Source organism: Hippopotamus amphibius, chromosome 8, assembly GCF_030028045.1.
Source record: "Hippopotamus amphibius kiboko isolate mHipAmp2 chromosome 8, mHipAmp2.hap2, whole genome shotgun sequence".
Classification (NCBI taxonomy): Eukaryota; Metazoa; Chordata; class Mammalia; order Artiodactyla; family Hippopotamidae; genus Hippopotamus; species Hippopotamus amphibius.
Window position 1 is genome coordinate 137,129,608 of NC_080193.1, and position 17,137 is coordinate 137,146,744.

The 17,137-nt window shown below is 34.8% G+C and overlaps 1 protein-coding gene across 1 annotated transcript in view; it reads left to right on the forward strand.

The window, feature by feature from the left end:
• Positions 1 to 17,137, forward strand: part of SLC4A10 (solute carrier family 4 member 10) — a 293,828-nt gene that overhangs the window by 175,549 nt on the left and 101,142 nt on the right. The window contains exons 8-10 of the mRNA XM_057745435.1: positions 2,614 to 2,771; positions 8,248 to 8,335; positions 12,462 to 12,608. Of these exons, the coding sequence (XP_057601418.1) occupies positions 2,614 to 2,771; positions 8,248 to 8,335; positions 12,462 to 12,608 (393 nt within the window). The remainder of the gene's footprint in view (positions 1 to 2,613; positions 2,772 to 8,247; positions 8,336 to 12,461; positions 12,609 to 17,137) is intronic.

Genomic DNA, 17,137 nt, shown 5'->3' on the forward strand with positions numbered 1-17,137 from the left:
TGACCTAAAGAAACTTCCACATTATTTTCTATGTAGAAAGAACTGTCTTCTGCATCAGTCTTTAATATGTGAAATATGAAGAGTTGCATTACTGAATCCTAGAATTAATTATACCAAACCTTAGAAATCTCATTTAGAAGGTGAGAAAGCTGAATCCCAGATTAAGAGAGCTGCTCAAGATCACTGGCTGATTAGTGTCACAGGACCATTTTGTATGTTAACACAAATACAAAAATGCAGGGCTATCCCAGGAATAATATAATATATAATTGTATAATATAATAATATAATTAGATATGTTATATAATGTATTACCCCCAAATATATGACCACTCCAAAAATAATATATTGTAATGAGTATAATGACTACTCTAGATATATATTATTTAACTAAAATTTATTATATTTTAAATCAAGATAAACTTGCTAATCCTGAAATTAAATTCTGTATATTGAATGCATTTTCTAAGTAACAGATAACAATCAATGATATATTAGGTATTATACAATGCAGAAAATATATGTGAGGACCATATATTTTCTTTTATAAAATTAAGCTATTTTAGCATACTAGGTACTCCTTAATTTAATTAAATTGAATCTTATAGCCGTCATGTGTATAATCACCACCTGCCTCAGGCACAGACGTCCATAGTTAAGGCTATAGCTTTTGTCAAGAAATAAATGAGTTTACAGAAAATTTTCCAGGTTGAACTTAAACTTCTCATTAGAGTTATGACAGGTATTACAAATATGACTCATATCATTTATCACAGATTTTCTTTAAAAGCTATTTTCTCATTTTAAATTTTGTTCCAGTGTGTTAACAGTGTGTAGGTGTTATTTCTATGGGGGGGGGGTAAATTTTATAGTGTACTTTCTCAGGCTCTAAAAGACTTATGGAGATTTATTATGTTTTTCTCACAGGGCTAATAGTCTATAGGTATTGCGAGCCTACAAATTTATATTTGGAAGCCTATTTATAGGTTAAAAACTTTGGAATTTATAATATTTCTCTTTTTCTTTAAAATAGAACATTGCTTCTATTTGATATTTTTAGCGGAGTACTGTGGATTATTTTTATATTTAATCCTTGTGATAAAATGTGAACTTCATATAATGGTTTTATGTGTTGTGGCACGCTTATCTTACAGAAAATTAAGTAGTTATAAACCTTCTAAATAGCTTTGCTGAGGTCTTGATTTTAGGAAGTAACAAATTTCATGTAGTCACTGAAGTTTGGCTATGGACTTCCTAAGGTATTCCTCCTAAACGTTTTAAATTTTTTTCATTTTAAACTGCTTGGAAAAAATATTCTCAAATCATTAAATTGCAGAAGAAATATCTGGCCAAAAAAAAAAAAAAACCATCTTGTCGGCCTCATTGTATTTTCCAGAGCTCTTTTCTCTCTCTGTCTCTGTCTCTGTGTCTTTCTCTCTCTCTCCTCTCTTCCTTCTCCTCTTAATTTTCCTCTCCCTTCCCCTCCACTTTCTCCTCATCCCCCTCTCTCTCCATCTCTCTCCTTCTTTTCCTTCACACTGTCTCTCTCCCTCCCCCCTCTCTCTCTCTTGCTGTCTCTGTGTGTGTGTGTCTCTCTCTGTCTCTGTCTCTCTCCTGTTCCCACTTTGATCTCTGGTCCCCATTTCATTAACATGAGAGCATAAAAACAATTATTACAGCAGTTAAACTATTATTCTCCCAACAAACAGGTTTCCATTAAAAGCAACGCTAATGAATTAGAAACAAGAAATAGGCCTTGTAAAACTGACTTTAAAATCACCATTTGATTTTCACTGAGGCTCTCTGTATAAAAATCGATATTTATTCTTAAGAATATTTACATTCATTTTTAGGCTTCACCCTTGGCTCTAAGCATTTCTTTTTTGTTGTTGTTAATGCTGCTTTTGTTTTGTGTGCATTCATTTCAATCACAGACATCTCATATCAGAAATTCAACAATGGCTCTTTAGCAACTCGAAATGTTAGTATTTTTATTCTTGTTTCCTTTGCTCTGCCACATCTGCATTCTCTGATGAGAAATTAAAATTGAAGATTAATCAGGCCAGGTATAGAATGTGAGGGATATAGAACAATTAAGATAAAGTTGAAGACTAAAGTCATAATTTATACTATAAGGAGAATAATGATTATATTTCTTTTGAAATAGATGATATTGAATATTAATTAATTGAAATGTGCCCAGAATTAAGATAATATAGTATATAATTATTTAAATCTATTGGCAAATGCTTATTAAATTATGCTTAAAGTATATTGATTTGATTGAACACATACTCTTTTCTCCCTGAAAATTTCAAGGTTACTGATGCTGAAAAAGCATTTTTTAAAAATATTGAATAGAGAAACTAGGGTATTCAGCGTGTTAATGACAAATTAGAAAAATACAGAAGTAAAAGAAAAAAGTTGTTATTTTTAAAGGGCAAGAAAGTTGTTTAACTATTTTAAAATTTACTTAAACTATATTTATATAAGCAATATTTATTTAAACTATATTTATTGATGAGTTACCATGTGTGAAGTACTGTGCTAGGATATGATTTGACAAATTTTTCCAATTTTGATTTATCTTATTTTACTTTATGCTGCTCTCAGGTTGATCTGCATTTTATGAAGAAGATTCCTCCAGGTGCCGAAGCTTCAAACATCTTAGTTGGGGAACTGGAATTTCTGGATCGAACTGTAGTGGCATTTGTCAGGTTGTCTCCAGCTGTATTGCTTCAAGGACTGGCTGAAGTCCCAATCCCAACCAGGTAAAAAGTATAAGAGCATCTTCTGCACTTTTCCTAAGCCTTTTTTTATGTGTGTGTGTGGGAAAAAAAGATGTAAATATAATTTCCTCTGATAGTTTTTTCTAGAAACTAAAGTGTAATCCACAAAACATTGTTTCTTCTTGTTTGTGGAGGCGGGCAAAAAGTGCTTTAAAAATTATTCTGTCCTTTCCTCCTTCATCTCAAATTTATGTTTTCCTTTAGGCATGCTCCTCATCTCTGAATAAGCTGGTGTATATCACCATATAAATCCTTTCTTACAATTTTGGTGAAAAGTGATAAAGTATTAGGCTTTTCTCAAAGATTGCATTAGACTGTGGGCTAAAGAGAGGATCCTGTATATGAGTATGATTATACTCAAAAAGATCAAAGTTTTCAAGGCCTGGCTTATGCTTGAATGAGTAGGCCTTCAGAGTACATGTAAGTGCCATCATTAGAATACTGCCTGCTATATCTAACGTACTAGAAGTTTCAGTCTCAGGCATAGTATACGCCACATACAGAGAGTCTTATGAATCATTGGCAGTAACATCATGGTATTTTGGTTGAATTGGAATCCAAAGCACAAATTTAATTTGGTTACCTGAACTTGTTTTTCATTGTGCTGTACATAAAAACTAAAAGTTTTACCACAGTATAGACTGAATTTTGTTGTGTATTATTTATCTCTACATTATAGAGATAAGACTGTCCACGGGCAAATTGAAACAAGAATATTGGCTACAGCATATTAGGTTTCTAGCAATTCGTCCAGGGGAACTTGTTTTCTTTCCTTCTCCCTCCATCAAATGTGATTCCTGTATATAGACAACCTTTCACTCTGATCCTGTTCCCAGAGCAAACCATATCTATGTAGAGCCCCATTTCCTACGTGACTGGTACCCTTTGTTTGATGCTGTAATTGTTTCAGATTCTGTTAATATGCCTCCTCTTCCAAACACTGAATGCCTTAGCCAAATTAAATTGATGAAAAGTTCAGGTGCTGTGGCAACTGGGTTTATAGAATGTTTCTTCTATAGACCTTTGGCCTTAACTCAAAACACAGCAGATTACATCACGCTGTGTTTTGATTGTGGATAAGATATTCCAAAAATATGAAATAGTTTACTCGGGAGAGGCCTCATTTTTTTTTCAGATCTTTATTGGAGTATAGTAGCTTTACGCTGTTGTGCTAGTTTCCGCTTGTACACCAAAGTGAATCAGCTATATTTATACATATATCCCCATATCCCCTCCCTCTTGAGCCTTCCTCCCACCGTCCCTATCCCACCGCTATAAGTCATCACCAATCACCGAGTTGATCTCCTGTGTTATGCAGCAGCTTCCCACTAGCCATCTATTTTACATTTGGTTGTGTCTATATGTCAGGGGGAAGGGGAAGCTGGCATGAAGTGAGAGGCCTCATTTTATTAGAGCTCAGCTGACTGGAAGGGGATTCGGTGTTTGAGTGCCTCTACCTGAATTTGTGGAAGAACAGATTTGAGGCAGGAAGCTAGTAACCAATTCAGGTTATAGAGAAAAGTGTCTGTTCATCCTGTTGGAGGGCTATCGAGACTTCTGATACATACCAGTTTTTATTAAAAAGAGGAAAGGATGAACTGAGCACATTAAGGTGGCATCTGACTGTATGATTAAGGCTGCATTCTTTTATATGTACCCTATTCAGAGTTTCTGGGAATTTGGGATTCAGATTTAAGAGGTGAAACTTCTAATCGTAGAGGTATTATTTTAGTAGATTAAAATTCTTTTGCATCTTCCAAGCAGTGAATTCTTTATTTTTTATTGGAATATAATTGCTTTACACTCTTGTACCAGTTTTTGAGGTACACCAAGGTCAATCATCTGTATTTATACACATATCCCCATATTCCCTCCCTCCCTCGACTCCCCCCCACCCTCCCCGTTCCAGTCCTCTAAGGCATCATCCATCCTCGAGTTGAACTCCCTTTGTTATACAGCAACTTCCCACTGGCTATCTATTTTACAGTTGGTAGTATATATATGTCTGTGCTACTCTCTCACTTTGTCTCAGCTTCCCCTTCACCCCCCGCCCCCCCCAAACCTTGAGTTCTCCAGTCCTTTCTCTGCATCCTTATTCTTGTCTTGTCACTGAGTTCATCAGTACCATTTTTAGATTCCGTATATATGAGTTAGTATACTATATTTGTCTTTCTCTTTCTGACTTACTTCACTCTGTATGACAGACTCTAGGTCTATCCACCTCATTATGTATAGCTCCATCTCGTTCCTTTTTAGAGCTGAGTAATATTCCATTGTATATATATGCCACATCTTCTTTATCCATTCATCTGTTGATGGGCATTTAGGTTGCTTCCATGTCCTGGCTATTGTAAATAGTGCTGCAATAAACATTATGGTACATATTTCTTTTGGCATTCTGGTTTTCTCTGGGTATGTGCCCAGTAGTGGGATTACTGGATCATATAGTAGTTCTATTTGTAGTTTTATAAGGAACCTCCAAACTGTTTTCCATAGTGGCTGTACCAACTTACATTCCCACCAACAGTGCAGGAGAGTTCCCTTTTCTCCACACCCTCTCCAGCATTTGTTGTTTCCAGATTTTGTGATGATGGCCATTCTGATCGGTGTGAGGTGATACTTCATTGTGGCTTTGACTTGCATTTCTCTGATAATTAGTGATGCTGAACATCTTTTCATGTGTTTGTTGGCCATCTGTATGTCTTCTTTGGAGAAATGTCTACTTAGGTCTTCTGCCCATTTGTGGATTGGGTTGTTTGCTTTTTTGGTATTAAGCTGCATGAGCTGCTTGTGTATTTTGGAGATTAATCCTTTGTCTGTTGTTTCATAGGCAACTATTTTTTCCCATTCTGAGGGTTGCCTTCTTGTCTTCTCTATGGTTTCTTTAGCTGTGCAAAAGCTTTTAAGTTTCATGAGGTCCCATTTGTTTATTCTTGATTTTATTTCCATGATTCTAGGAGGTGGGTCAAACAGGATCTTGCTTTGATGTATGTCATAGAGTGTTCTGCCTATGTTTTCCTCGAGGTGTTTTATAGTGTCTGGCATTCCATTTAGGTCTTTAATCCATTTTGAGTTTATTTTTGTGTATGGTGTTAGGATGTGTTCTAATGTCATTCTTTTACATGTAGCTGTCCAATTTTCCCAGCACCACTTATTGAAGAGACTATCTTTTTTCCATTGTATATTCTTGCCACCTTTGTCAAAGATAAGATGCCCATATGTGTTTGGGTTTACCTCTGGGTTCTCTATTCTATTCCATTGATCTTCCTTTCTATTTTTGTGCCAGTACCATACTGTCTTGATCACTGTGGCCTTGTAGTATAGTTTGAAGTCAGGAAGCCTGATTCCACCAACTCCATTTTTCCTTCTCAAGATTGCTTTGGCTATTCGGGGTCTTTTGCGTTTCCATACAAATTGTAAGATTTCTTGTTTTAGTTCTGTGAAAAAATGCCATTGGTAATTTGATAGGGATTGCGTTGAATCTGTAAATTGCTTTGGGTAGTACAGTCATTTTCACTATGTTGATTCTTCCAATCCAGGAACATGGTATGTCTCTCCATCTGTTTGTGTCGTCTTTGATTTCTTTCATCAGTGTCTTAAAGTTTTCTGCATACAGATCTTTTGCCTCCTTAGGCAGGTTTATTCTTAGGTATTTTATTCTTTTTGTTGCAATGGTAAATGGGAGAGTTTCCTTAATTTCTCTTTCTGCTTTTCCGTTGTTAGTGTATAGGAATGCAAGAGATTTCTGGGCATTAATTTTGTATCCTGCTACTTTACTAAACTCATTAATTAGTGCTAGCAGTTTTCTGGTAGAGTCTTTAGGGTTTTCTATATATAATATCATGTCATCTGCAAAGAGTGACAATTTTACTTCTTCTTTTCCAATTTGGATTCCTTTTATTTCTTTTTCTTCTCTGATTGCTGTGCCTAAAGCTAGCAGTGAATCTTGTTCCACCACTTAGGAAGGTATCTGATGAACTCTGAGTAAATGATGGCTATTTATGACAGTGATAGATTTTGTATTTCAAAGGAAAGAAAAGAAAAATTCCCAGGAGTAGAGAAAAGCCATAATGGGGTTACATACTCTCACTTCGAAAACTGTCAAGGTTTAGGTGACCTCATTTCATACTAACATAGCAAAATGTGTCTAGAGAACGATGGAGGAAAAATTAGGGTCAGAGTAGAGCCACTGTATAAGGAGAGATTTAAAAGAAAAGACTATTTAGTTAGGAAAGGTGAAACATGGAAGATTAGTTAGACAAATAGAATAAAGAAAGCCATTCAAGGTTCCTAATTACCCTTTCTTAGGAGGACAAAAGGGCACATGATGTGTATAACAGTAACACACAGTAAAAAATGTCAGAAAATAATTTTAGGACTTTATAAATAGCCCACAGAATAGAAGTCTGAAAAACAGCAAGATGTACATAGGTTAGGAAATTTCTTAAAAGTACTTTACTTGATGAAGCATCTGCCACCACACTAAATTATTCCGGTTTTAAATGTATAGTGGATATTTCTGTATAGAAGAAGTTGACTTGGATTCCTTTATAACTGTGTAATATATGCATCATGTAAAAACATGTACAGTCTCTAAAGTTTATAACTAAATGCAAGGTAGAATTGTAGTACCTATTTCAGTACACCTTATAAAGCCATTAGTCTTCACACCTAAGAGCAAGAACCATTTAACAAATGAATACTGTGGAGTGATAATACAGAATATAGGGCATCTTAAAATTCTCACAATTTCCCTGTAGCATTGACCTTTTCAGAGACAGGGCAATTATTGGTCCTCCAAAGTTAAAACACATGTTGATTTCTTCAAAAGCTCCAGTTGTGATGATGAATGTGCCAGACTTTCAACTTAATTTAGATGGAATATCACAGTGCAGCTGCTATTTTCATTCCTCCAGCATTGGAATTAATAGTTTTTTTTTTTATGCTAACTGATCTTTGATTCCTGCAATCATTTTTTCTATTTAATGTAAATTTTACATACACCTACTATTTTTTTGACCATATGTTCTTTCATTGTTTATACTACTGTATTACCTTTTCCGCCTTCTACCTAACTCTACAATTTACATATTAGTGAGTTCTCTTCCTTGCAATTCAGAAAGGTTTAATCAGATTTTCCCTTTCACAACTTTCTCCTCTAAGGATTATAGAATCCTTAAAAATCGCACTAACAATTGTGTAGGCACCATAGGTAACTAAATGAAGGAAACAGAGCAAAATAACCATGGATTCCAATTGCTCAAGGATCTTAAGCATGAGTCATTTTGAAACATTATAAAATATTTCAAAACATAATAATTTGTGGAAAAATATGCAAGTATTTTACATCGAAATCCCCATTTTTAGTAATTCCTTTAAGATGAGTAATTCTGTACTACTAAAATTATTTTTTATTTCTACCTTGAAACATTTGTGTCTTTTTTCTTCTTAATTACAGATTTTTGTTCATTCTTCTGGGACCCCTGGGAAAGGGTCAACAGTACCATGAGATTGGCAGATCAATTGCAACCCTAATGACAGATGAGGTATTTATTCAAGTTCATTGGGAACATTTCCCCCTACTAGGTACACCTAACTTTTGGAGTTCTGTATTCATGACAGTTTGCTGTGAATCAGATTTCTCTGTATTGAATTCCCCTTCTTTTAAATGCTTCTACTGTAAAATTTCATTTGGAAAAATTTGTTCAAAAGGGGTGATAAATTCACACACATGAACATTTTAAAACCTCATTCTCTAAAGAAAACTTATTTAGTAACATTTAGAATGTATTTATTAATATTCCCCTTATAGCATATGTGTTGCCAAAGTGATCACCATTGTTAATATCATCGCAGGACTTGTTTGAGGCAAAATAATTTTAAGGTCTCAAAAAAAAATTACAATTTATCTGAAAAAATATACATGATACCAAAAGCCATGCAACATCTATCAGTTCTCTTTATAATTGCCTAAATGTACATGTTCTTAACCTGGAAGTCTTTTAACCATTAGAGGAGCTGAAGTTAGATTTCATGGGGTCTGTGATCTCTGATACAGCCCAGCAATTTTTCTGTGTACAAAAGTTTGTGCATAGTTTTCTTGGACTGGAAAAAGCTTTCATCAGCTTTTCAAAGAGATGTATGTCAAAAATGTAACATCATAAAAATAAACATCAAAAGTAGTATCATATAACTGGTTTCTTGGATTCTACAAAACCTTATGAAAATCTCTTTTTATTGTTTTATCATTTTTACTGTAAAAAAAGAACAGATGCAAAAATCACAGAAGGGTCATAAATTCAAAATGCAGCAGTAAATAACAAAGAGATTATACATTTCTAGAATATCATCTAAATAATTTAATAATTTATTTATTGAACTACATGGCTTCTGGTACTTGAAAAGCTGAAAAGAGCTAATTAGTATCGTATGTAACTTTTCCTAGGTTTATGAAATCTGAAAATTTGAACTTGTGTTTGGGGTTCAATATAAATTCTTCTATTATATCTGTTCAAATTATGTCTATTGGTTTTATTAGTTATTGATATTTACACATAGGAAACCAAAAGCTAGAAGAAAAACATTTTCTTCATCTGTTTCAGAAAGAACCAACTTAATGAGTATATTAGTTTCCTATACATAAAAAATTACCACAAACTGGGTGATTAAAACAAGAGTAATTTATTTTTTCGTATTTTGGGGGACCAGAAGTGTGAAGTCAGAATGTCAGCAGGGCTACTTTCTCTCTGAAGCCTTTAGGGAAGTCTTTCTGTGTCTTTCCAGCTTCTGGTGGCTCCTGCCATTCCATGGCTTGTAGCAGCAGAATTCCAATCTCTGCCTTCATCTTTACCTGGCCTTCTCCTCTGTGTTTCTGTGTGTCTTTTCCTTTTCTGTCTCTTATGACACATGTCATTAGATATAGGGCCCACCCTAATCCAAGATGATCTCTTCTTGAGATCCTTAATCACATGTGCAAAGACCCTTATTCCAAAGAAGATCACATTCTGAGTTTCAGGTGGACATATATTTTGAGAGGACCCTACTCAGCCTGCTGTAATGAGTAACATATTCTCTTGAGGAAATCTGGGAGAAGACAGGAGAGTGATAAAAGGGCTTCGTGGGTACCGCAAACCTACTCTGGTAGATACTCTATGAGAAGGCACTGACAGGATCTTTACTTTTAGTGTTTCCATATTGATTAATATTTTGCAATTTTTACACTATTTCAAAATAAATGACACTGTGTCATAATTTAAGTACTGTCACTTTCATGCACCTATGTTTCATATTATGTTTTGACATCTAAGACATTAAGACATTACATTAAGATAGCTCTGGGGCATGGGACATCTTATGTGGTGAAAGGAACATATTGTGCGTAAATGCTCAAGTTATCTCTGTTCCTAATACTCCCTTTCCCCAGTTAGGAGTCAAGATTTTCTCAAAAGAAAGAAGTCAATTCCAAAGTCTTTGACTAATCAAGTAGACATAGAACAACAGAGAAACATGCATGGTTTTGAAATTTTAGATTTAGAATGAGAGCAGAGAAAGGACTTCCATCTATTTCCTTGATAAATGAGAACCACCTAATTTGAGAAAAAACATCAGCCTTTGAATGAAGGCTCAAACATGAATCCTTTAGACTTGAAAGTTTAGAGCTTAGCTTTGGGGCAATTTGTAACTGTCTATGAGCAGTGGGATAGAGAATCAGAAATTCAGCCAGAAAGTTACTCTGTAAGATGAGAGCTGTTAATTATAATAGGACATGTTAATTATGATAGTACATTCACTGAATATTAAAAAAATGTTTAAATACTTTTAAAAGAGAAAAAAAGTTTTTATTGTTCAAAGCCCAGGCGGAGAAATTGTTCTGCTTATCTAACTGCTTTGAAATATGTTGAACAATTATACTCAAGAATAAAATTCAACATGTTGATTCATACAGTTTACTTTAGTTAAGAAAATGGTGACTTGGATTGCATTATTAAGCTGTAAATTCCATGAGAGCAGTTATCACTTAATATTCATTTTTGTTCCCCAATTTTTTCAGGTGCTCAAATAAATATTTGTTGACTAAGCTCCGTTTGTTCTTTTCCTCTCTGTACCAGGAACTTCTTATAGGTAGACTGTCTTTTCCTTTTGTATCTTCAAACTTAGTGTAGTGTCTGGCCCTCGGTCAGGGTTCAATACATTTTTTTTTAAATGAATTAATGACTAAATGTTCTAGTCATCCTAGTAATACGTTTTCTTGAGTGAGTCAATCTAATCTATTTTCTTCCTTCCTGTTGAACATTTCTAGAGATAAATCATATGATTTTGTTTATTGGCACTACCACCAATTTATAATTCCCTTTATAGTCTTAAAAATTATTAAGCACTCCAAAGAGTTTGTGTTTATATAGATAATTATGCTGAGATTTATCATAAGAAAACTTAAAACTGAGAATTTTAAAGTGTATTTATGAATTTATTTTAAAATAATAATAAAGTCATTGTATATTAACATAAATAACAAAGTTTTATAAAAGCAAAAGCCAAAGTAAAAACAAAAAAAAGCTTTATTTTTCTTTTCCTTGTTTTGGATTTTTGCACTAGCAATTTTCTCTGTGACCTAGCTCTTAAGTCAACACCGACTCATTCTGTTCAGTTAGCAAACATGCCCGACATATAGTAGCTACTTAAGAAATACATACGAAATAAATATCCAGGTTTTTCCCATCTTTAAAATTTCTTACTCCTAAACATAGCATGTAGCACTGAAGTGTTGAATGAATCTGAATCTCGAGAGTTTTGAAAGAGTGATCTCTATTTGGTCCTGAATATCATAACTTCATTTATCTCAGTGTGGTACAGTCTGATTTTTCTCACTACCACTCTACTGCAACTGCTTTCTGTAAAGTCACCATTTACAAAATATACTATGCTATGTCCAGTACTCACGTCACTTGATCTCTTACTGGCATTTAACATTATTGAACACCTCTTTTTTTTTTCCCCTTGAAGAACAGCAAAAACTATGTGCTGTGTTTTGACACTAAATCTTTGAGGTTTGTATTATAGCTTACCCTGAGGTCATAAATATATCCTATATTATGTCCAATGAGTTTAATACTTTAATGCTCATATTAACATTTTAATACCTAGTATTGCTTTTTGTGTGGGATGTGGGTAAAGATCCAGTTTCACTTTTATAGAGATAATTACTTGGCTTAGCACTGTTTATTGATTAGTCCATCATTTATTCAATGGTTAGCGTTAGTTTATATCACGGTATAAATATTATTAAAATTCTAATATATTCTATAAATTTTTAAATCTATTTCAAAGCAAGGGCTTCTTTCAGAAAGTTTGATTTACACATTATAAACAATGTTTGCCAAACTTGAATCATTAATTCTAGTTTAATGAGCTTCCTTCTATCCTCCTTTCCCTTCTCATACTCTTGCCACCAGAAATTGCTACATTCACGTAGCATTCTAAGAAAAAATAAATATCTGTGTGCAATCATAGAATAAACTGTTATAATATTTTATACTAAAAACTTCTTTAGTTAGAGCTTCTTATTCAAATTGTTATATCACATGTGAGATAACTGGGAAATGAAAACACAGAACACATTAGGATTTTGTAATTGTTTTTTATCTATAAATGATATTTATTTTCCTTCTATAGGTATTTCATGATGTTGCTTACAAAGCTAAAGACCGTAACGACTTGGTGTCAGGAATTGATGAATTTCTGGATCAGGTTACTGTTCTCCCTCCTGGAGAATGGGATCCGAGCATTCGAATAGAGCCACCCAAAAATGTTCCTTCCCAGGTATGTATATATGAAAATACCCTTAAGACTACCATCATTTTGTTGGCATTTAACTATATGTACTAAAATAGTATAACCAATCCAAAGATTCAAATGATTTCAATTATAATTTCTGTGATATTGTGATTTATAATAAGAAATATATATGTGGTCTTTGTCCCTATTTCTGGCACAGAGCTCCTGAAATGCTTGGAATTTTCTAAGTGATGAAAGCAACAAGGATGTCTTTTGTTATGTTAATGAGGGACCTCTCTTAAAGAGGGGAGCTGATTGCCAGTAGAGCCTACCACCTCCAGTGAGGGGAGAGGGGCTGGAGTTTGAGTCACCAATGGCCAATGGTTTAATCAGTCATGCCTGTGTAATGAAGCCGCCACAAAACCCCAAAGGGACAGGGTTCAGAGAGCTTCTGGGTTGGTGAACAAGTGCAGATTGGGAAGAGTGGTGTGCCTGGAGAGGGTATGGAAGTTCCTCGACCTTTCCCCATGCCTTGTCCTATGCGTCTCTTCCATCTGGCTGTTCCTGAGTTATATCCTTTTATAATAAAACTGGTGATCAAGTAAGTAAAATGTTTCTCTGAGTTCTATGAGCCATTGTAGCAAATTAGTCGAACCTGAGAAGGGGTTCATGGGAACCTCAGATTTATAGCCAATGGGTCAGAAGCACCAGCAACAACGTGAAGTGGGGTGTGATGGGTGGGCAGTCTTGCAGGACTGAGCCCTCAACCTGTGGAATCTGATGCTAACTCTGGGTAGATAGTGTCAGAATTGAGTTAAATTTCCCACCACATTTGAATTGGTACCAGAACCTAATTAACCTTTAAGAAGGCAGGGACATGAAGTTGCAAAATCTTCCTTCTTCCTATTCAACTCAGATTTGGTGTATTGATGGTATTCTACTAAATAACAGTCCCGCATGCTTGGAAAGATTGTAGACCCACCTTAAAACGTACTATACTGGAGGAAAAATTAAATTTTAATAAAGATGGAAAATAAGCTTGAGAAAAAGCCCATTACTGCCTTTCCATATTCTGATACATCACTTTGAAATTGGCAAGTGTTAGGAAAATTCAAAGGCATGGTTTAGTCACATTGTATGGAAAACTCCCTATGACTGCTAATCATACTTATGATTTGAAGAATTTTTTTTGATAATTCTCATATTCGTATTACCTTTGTGTGCGCATATGATGTGAAAATTGTAAAAATTCTCCCTGTAAAAATCTAACGTGCATTTTACTGTTATACAATGCAGAAAGGTAGCAACAAAGACCATTGCTATTGTTGGGGGTCACATTCTCATTGCAGGCATGACTCTGTTGAGAGCAGTGGTCCAATGTTTGTTAAGCCCACTGGTACAGCCATCTCTATTCCTACTGAGTCTGCCTCCTTCGATTCTCCCTGTTGTCATCTACTCAGCCTTGCCTTTGGCTCTTGTCCCGGTGGAGTCCAGCTGACTTAGAAGTTGACTCTGGTGCCTTAGTTGAAGTAACAGATGACCTAATTGACCCAGCTCTAGACGTAGAAGTTTTTCTGGTTAGTTAGAGGTGGGTAAAGAAGCAGGTGTACTACTCAACCGAGTGTTTGAAAAAGTCATTTCAAACCTGCTATCAATTTAAGAAGAATATACTCATGGCTAATTTCTGTATTTTCATTCTGAAGTTATTTCATAATTATTAGAAGTTGTTTGCTCTCCTTTTCTCAAAGGAGATTCTATAATCTGCAGTTCTATAATTGCAATCACATAGTTTCAGTTGGTATATTACTAAAATAAAGTTGCTTAAAGAGTAATTTTAAGGGTTTAGATTGTCTTATTTTTGTACTTGTATACATTTTTGCACTTATAGTATTAGTAAAAGCAATATAATGCTTCTTGAAGTGTAAGAAAGAATCTCTTTAATTGATGTTATTTGGAAAAATTCAGTGAAAATATTAATACGTTGAATGTGAGACCTTAAAAGTTACTTTAACACCAATTTGTTTTTCAAACATTAAAACTAAAGTCAAGCATTTTTGAACACACCTTGTGTCTGAGAAATGATGTTTCTGAGGCAAGTGGAGGCATGGGAGCCTTGTATTTTTAAAACTAATTTTATGAGACTTTAAAACCAGATTAATTGTTGGATTTTGGGTATTGAGAGGCAGTAGTAGAAAGAACACTGAATTAAGAGTCAAGGCACCTGGGTTCTGCTACTATCTATTTGCATGACCTTAAACAGATGCCGTAACCTTTCTGTATTGATGTTCTATGTATGTGTGTCCAATAGAACTTTCTACAATGATAGAAATATTCTATATCTATGCTATCTAATAAGCCAACCCACTATTGAGCACGAGAAATGTGGCTACTGCAACTGAGGAACTGAACTTTTAATTTTAATTAACTTAAATTTAAATAGCCACATGTAATTAGTGACTATCATGTTAGACAACACAGTTCTATATAATGAGTTTGAATTAGATAAGCTCTGTGTTTCTTTACAACATTAGTATTTTTTAAATATATGTTGGAATTGAATAATAGATACTATGAAACTGTTTTCTTTTATTATAATGAGTTAAAATAAGTTAAGCACTCTGACCTCCTATTCATTCAAATAATATTTTCCTGCATGGGATAATCTCCATGGTTTTGATTCTTTTGGAATGTGTAAATCACAGTATTTTTTATAATACTTTTTACTTTCAGTTAAGAGAAAAATAACCAGTAACCTCAAGGGATACGCTTGAAAATTCTCATTAGAAGTTTGTGTCAGTCATTATAATCACTCCCTTGTGTATACCCTCAACTTCCTTGCTTTTCTCTCATCCCATTTACTTGCTTGTCAAAACCACAACACTGTGTGAATTCATTTCTTTGGTCTGTACCTGCACTGATGCAGCTGAGAAAACCATACAGCTACATTGACTGATCTCTTATAATTCATGACCACATGCGCCAAGGAGGCCCTTTATATTACATGCTCATTATACTATACTTCCCAAGTTCAATTCATTCTCTTTACATGACTATCTCATATCTGTTTTCTCTCCTCAAACCTTCGGCACATCCTTCTGACTTTCAGATGTTGACTTGCTTCCTACTTCCCTAAGAAAATTAAAATAATCAAAAGAACTTCTATAGGTCCCCCAAACCATATTTATCCACCTGCCAGCATCTGCACCTACATTCTCCACCTTCCCTTATGATACTATTGGTGAATTATCCAAAGTCAGCCTTCTACCTGTGCAGTAGATCCCATCTCTTCCTACATACTCAAAGACATTACTCCAGTAATTCCCTTCTTTCTCCCCAATATCATCAGTTCTTTTGTTCTGTGTTATATAATTTTTATTAGCAAACAACATTATTAATTTGCAAATCTTAGAAAAAAGAATTCTCAGTGCCACTATCACTGGCAGCTACTCATCCATTTCTTTGTTCACTTCTGTAACGTAGTGCAGCAGAAGAGTCCTCTCTACTACCTACATCCAATTCCTCTCCTCCAATTCTCTCATTTTTTAATTGAAATATAGGTGAAGTATGATATTATGTTAGTTTCAGGAATATAACATAGTGATTTGATATTTAAATACGTTATGAATTGATCACCACGATAAGTCTAATAACTGTCCCCATGCAAGATTATTACACTGTCATTGACAACATTCTTATGCTGTGTAACACATCCTCATGACTTATTTACTTTCTAACTAGAAGTTTGTACCTCTTACTTCCCTTTACTTATTTCACCCATCCCCTCACCTCCTCCACTCTGGCAACCACCCATTTGTTCTCTGTGTCTATGAGTCTGTTTTTGTTTTGTTTGTTTGCTTTGTTTTCTAGATTCCTCATATAAATGACATTGTAGGAGTGTTTGTCTTTCTCTGTATGATGTATTTCACTTACCATAATACCCTCTAGGTCCATTCATGCTGTTGCAAATGGCAAGATTTCATTCTCTTTTATCCTTCAATTCTCTCTTAAACCTACCTCAATAAAGCGTTTGCCCCCATTACTTCACTAAACTTTGCTTACAAGATGGTCATGAAAGATCTCCACAATGCTAAATTCCAAAGTCAATTTTCAGTCCTTATTTTATTTAGCCTATCAATCAGCAGCATTTGACAGGGTTGATGACTCCCTTTTCCTTGATATATTTTCTTTGCTTGGCTCCCCAAACCCCACACTCTTGGTTTTCCTTATACCTCACTGGTCATTCTTCATTTTCATTTGCTGGTTCCTCCTCTTCTCTCTGATTTCTTTATATTGAAGTGGTGCAGGGCTCAGTCCTTAGTGGTTTTCTCTACTCTACACTCATTCTCTTTTTTTTTAATTAATTAACTTATTTATTGGCTGTGTTGGGTCTTTGTTGCTGCACACGGGCTTTCTCTAGTTGTGGTGAGCGGGGGCTACTCTTCATTGTGGTGTGCAGGCTCCTCATTGCTGTGGCTTCTCTTGCTGTGGAGAATGGGCTCTAGGCATGTGGGCTTCAGTAGTTGCAGCATATGGGCTCAATAGTTGTGGCTCATGGGCTCTAGAGTGCAAGCTCA